General features: G+C 45.4%; 1 protein-coding gene and 1 pseudogene across 1 annotated transcript; both read left to right on the top strand.

Moving 5' to 3' along the window:
• Positions 1 to 1,628: 1,628 nt before the first annotated feature.
• Positions 1,629 to 2,619, top strand: LOC100966825 (solute carrier family 22 member 24-like). The gene is made up of 2 exons (XM_003798695.1): positions 1,629 to 2,030; positions 2,512 to 2,619. The coding sequence occupies exons 1-2, from the start codon at positions 1,629 to 1,631 to the stop codon at positions 2,617 to 2,619; spliced, it is 510 nt and encodes a 169-aa protein (XP_003798743.1).
• Positions 2,620 to 3,502: 883 nt separating this feature from the next.
• Positions 3,503 to 4,652, top strand: part of LOC100941703 — a 16,482-nt pseudogene continuing 15,332 nt past the window's right edge.

A 4,652-nucleotide genomic window follows, 5' to 3' on the forward strand; every position in this document is an offset into this window, starting at 1 on the left:
TAGCAAACAGTTCTGGGCCCACCCAGAGCATGAGCCTGGAATGTGGAGCGGGGATCTCCTCTGCCACCCGTGGGGCATGCATGGCTCTAGCAAGTAGTTCTGTGCCTGCCGGGAGCTGGGGGCTCCTCTGTAGCCACCTGCTACCTGTGGGAGGCATGCAGCTCTAGCAAGCAGTTCTGGGGCCTGCTTTATACCTGTATTTGTGTTCTTAAATGGTCTTTTTTGGATTTATAGCTTGCTGGGCCTGACCAGATCCAGGGACTCCTCTGTTGGCCCCCACAGGGTGCACATGTCTCTAGCAAGCAGTTTTAGGCCTGCTCAGAATGCAGGACTCCTCTGCAGCTGCCCGTGGGACATGTGCAGCTCTAGCAAACAGTTCTGGGCCCACCCAGAGTGGGGATTACTCCGCCACTGTCTGTGGGGCATGCATGGCTCTAGCAAGCAGTTCTAGGCCCACCCTGAATGGAGAGCTCTTCCTCCAGCTGCCTGCAAGACATGCACGACCCTAGCAAGCAGATCTGGACTCACCCGGAGTGGGGGACACATTTGCCGCTGCCTGCAGGGCTGCGTGGCTCTACCAAGCAGTTCTAGGCCTGCCCACAGCAGCGGGCTCCTCCACCAGTGCCTGCGGGGCATGTGGGGCTCTCAAAGGCAATTCTGGGCCACCCGGAGTGGGGGACTCCTCTGCCAGCCCCCAAGGGGCATCTGTGTCTCTAGCAAGAAGTTCTGGGCCCAGCCAGAGCAGAGGACTCCTCCGCCACCGCCGCAGGACACGTGAGGCTCTAGCAAGCAGTTCTGGGCCTGCCCCTAGTTGGAGACTCCTCTGCTGTTTCCCCAAGGGGTGCACCTGGCTCTAGCAAGCAGTTATGGGCCCACCAGGAGCAGTGGGCTCCTCTGGTGCAGCTCTAGGAGTGGAGGACTCTGCTGCTGCTGCTGGTGGTGAGTTTGTACCTTTTGATTGTATTTTTGGGATCACAGCTCACCTCAGCAAAGTTGTTGTGGGTTCTTCAATCTTCTCTCTTGGCTCAGCTCCAAACCATCAGCTTACTTGCCAGACTTCTGTCCTTTAAGTCTCCTTCTGGATGGGAGCCTCTGTGGGAAGCTGGCTGCAGTCCACCATCTTGGCTCCGCCTCCTTTTAAGACACTTATATTCTACACTCACCCTTGTACCCTTGTAAGATGCACAGTAGGTGTGGTCCCATCAATTGCCCTCCCTCCCCCTCCCCTCCCTCTTCCCTTTTCCCTTCTTCTTGGGCTCTAATTGTGTTATAGCTTTCATATACCTTCTTAGCTTATTACGCTTATTCCACCACTTGGAAAACTTTAAAATCACTGTCACTTATATAATTTGAACTGAAGCAAAACTTAACTTACAAAAGCTCAACATTTGTATCCAACATTCCACTTTGATTTACTTTAACTAATATAAATAGTTTTCATTAACCTTTAGTCAAACTTCAGTACTAACCAAGAAAAAGCTCTGCTCTCTCTTTTTTGCTCAAACACACCATAAAACGGTTTGATTTTTAAGTCTAGATCAACAGGAGGTTACTGTGCCTTAGTCAGAGGAAACCTTTTCTCCTTCTGAACTGATCTCCATAAGGTCACTGTTACCTGCTCAGACTCAATGGCCTTTGAGGTGCTCCTGGATCAAGTAGGAAGCCTGGGGAGATTCCAGATCCTTCAGCTGGCTTTCTGTTGCATCATCAGCATCCTACTGTTCCCTCATGTTATGCTGGAGAACTTTACTGCAGCCGTCCCTAGTCATCGCTGCTGGGTCCACATCCTCGACAATGACACTGTCTCTGACAATGACACTGGGACACTCAGCCAAGATGCCCTCCTGAGAATCTCCATCCCACTGGATTCCAACTTGAGGCCAGAGAAGTGTCGTCGCTTTGTTGTTCCCCAGTGGCAGCTCCTTCATCTGAACCAGACCTTCTCAAACATGAGTGAGGCAGACACAGAGCCATGTGTGGATGGCTGGGTGTATGATCGAAGCTTCTTCTCATCCACCATTGTGACTGAGGTAAGAAGCTACATGTTCTGCTTATGTGATTGAGGTGTTTGGAAGTAACACAGAGTCCAATGGTGTCACAGTTCACTACAACCTCAAACTCCTGAATTCAAATGATCCTTCTGCTTCAGCTTCCTAGAGTACTAGGGTTATAGGTATGAAACACCACCCTCAGCCTTTAATTATAATTCTTAAAGGATATAAATATGTTAATGCAATTAAGGGAGTTGGTGGTGTGAAGACAAAATAAAGAGACATAGTCACATGGATACAGGCTTTTGGAAGGTTATGAGGTTGGAGAAAAAGCCAGCTGTATTTAAAGGGCTGAAATTAGTTCAGTACTTTCAGGGTGTGGGCTACACAGGAGAGTATCTGTTTATGAAGCTGGAGAGGGAGGCAGGACCATCACAGCAGAGGCTCATGCACATCTTCTGTAGGAGTTTGGAGACACAGTTCTCCCCAGCTCCACTATGCTGCTTTCCTTCTCTTCCAGTGGGACCTGGTGTGTGAATCTGAGTCACAGAAATCACTGGCTCAATCCCTAATTTTGACTGGGTCGCTGCTGGGATGTCTGATATATGGTTATCTTTCAAACAGGTGAGTATCACCTCATTTTCTTTTGAAGTGTTTATCAGATGATATATTCATTCCTTTATTTTAGACATGTTTGCTGAGCTTGTGTACCTTACACTGTGCTATTTGCTAGCCTCTATTTCTGACTCCATGGAGCTAAAAGTGAATAGGAATGCTCGACTATGTGAAGTAGTAATTATAGATTGATATGAGAAATCTGCTTACTGTACTTCATTAAGGAAGACATACGAAATCCAAATCAGATTCAACAAAGTTTCAGGAAGGGGATTAGAGAGCAGATTACATAACTTCAGGTTTATGAGTAGGAATGAGTTCAATACAAGGGGAGACAGAAAAAAGCTACGTGTTTAAAAGCACAAATTGTGAAGCAATGTTGTTGCCTTTGGCAACACTGTGAATGACTTAGACTTGTGAGGTAAATGACTGTGGACACTTTTAGACTAGTCATCATTTCATGCCTGTAGTTTGGTGCTCAAGCGCAGTGGGAGTCACAGTTATAAAGTCTGTGCTGTGTCCAGCAGTGTAGCACTGACAGTTAACTCTTTGCACTCATAACTTGAGTGCTGATCCTTTGCAATGTATTTAATAAGTAATTTTGCCATCATAAAAACAACATAATATTTAGAACCTAGAATAACATGGTTTAAGGCTGAGAAGTTTAGGGCTTCCTAAACACTAAAAGAATTTTCTTCTGGAGATTCTGGAAGTGCAACTTGAATTTGGGGGTGGGGGAGGGTGGATACCGAGATGGAAAGTCCTAACAACCTAGAGGGAGTTTGGCTGTTCAGCTAGAAGGCCACACCTCCTCCCACCCAACCTTTCAGCCCTGCAGCTGGGGGCAGAGTTTGGATTTATAAGCTAGGTTAGATTTAATTATTATCTAGGATGAACTAATGAAAAAAGATGAACCACCTCTTGATTTTCCTGATAACCAGGAAAGATTTGAATATGCTTTTAATGAAAAGGGGCAGTTCAGACACATAAAAACTGGGGAACCATTTGTTTTTAACTACCGGGAAGACTTGCACAGATGGAACCAGAAAAGATATGAGGCTCCTAGAGATGTCATTAGAAAATATGCATATGAGCTCCTGGAGAAGGGCTGTAATTTGAAAAAAAAAAAAAAAACTATTCTAGTAGATGCCACTAAGAGTGAATCAAAGATTTTTTTTTGGCTAGGGCTGGGTTTGAACCTACCACCTCTGGCATAGGGGGCCGGCACCCTACTCCTTTGAGCCTCAGGTGCCACCCAAAGATTTTATCTTTGTAAATGAGGATGCTTTGACAAATCCACAGAAAATGTTGGTTTTAATTCATGGTATTGGTATCGTCAGGGCAGGTCAGTGGACTAGAAGGTTTATTATAGAGCCGTGGATGAAGGATATGGACTAATACTACTGAAGCCCAATGAAAACTATCTTGAAGTAGAAAAGCCAAAGATACATGTACGGTCATCTTCTGATAGTTCGGATGAATCTGCAGAAAAACGAGAAAGAAAAGATGAAGTTTCTAAAAAAACAAAGAAAGGACATGATTTCTATAAGTATTGTAATCCTCTAAGAGAAAAAGAAAAAGAAAAGAAACCATATTAGAGAAAATGGTTCTCTTGAAGAACATGCAATCTGTTTGGGACCATTTTGTAGCCCAGTCTTCAGTTGAGAATGTATTTTTGGTTGGTCACAGCTCTGGAGGACTAGCTTTTGTTGAAGGAACGATTCAACAAGAAGCAGATGTAAAAAGTAAGGTAACTGCTGTGGCATTGCTAGACTCTGTTCCCAATGTGTGGCATCAAGAAGCTGGCAAAACAATTGGAGAGTGGTTGAGAGATAACTATTGTAACTCGGTCTCTAGCTCAGAACTGTTACATGTATCAGTGGAGTCCATGCTACCTGACTGCCCCCCCGCCCCCATCTCAGTATGCACCGACTCTCACGAGCTAACTTCCTGGAAGAGCTTCCCAACTCTTCAAATTCCTCTTCGTCTTTTTTTTTTTTTTTTTTGAGACACCCATCTCCCTTTGTTAACCTTGAAAAATCCCTC

Source organism: Otolemur garnettii, unplaced genomic scaffold, assembly GCF_000181295.1.
Source record: "Otolemur garnettii isolate 467f Iridium unplaced genomic scaffold, OtoGar3 scaffold00140, whole genome shotgun sequence".
In the NCBI taxonomy this organism is placed as follows: domain Eukaryota; kingdom Metazoa; phylum Chordata; class Mammalia; order Primates; family Galagidae; genus Otolemur; species Otolemur garnettii.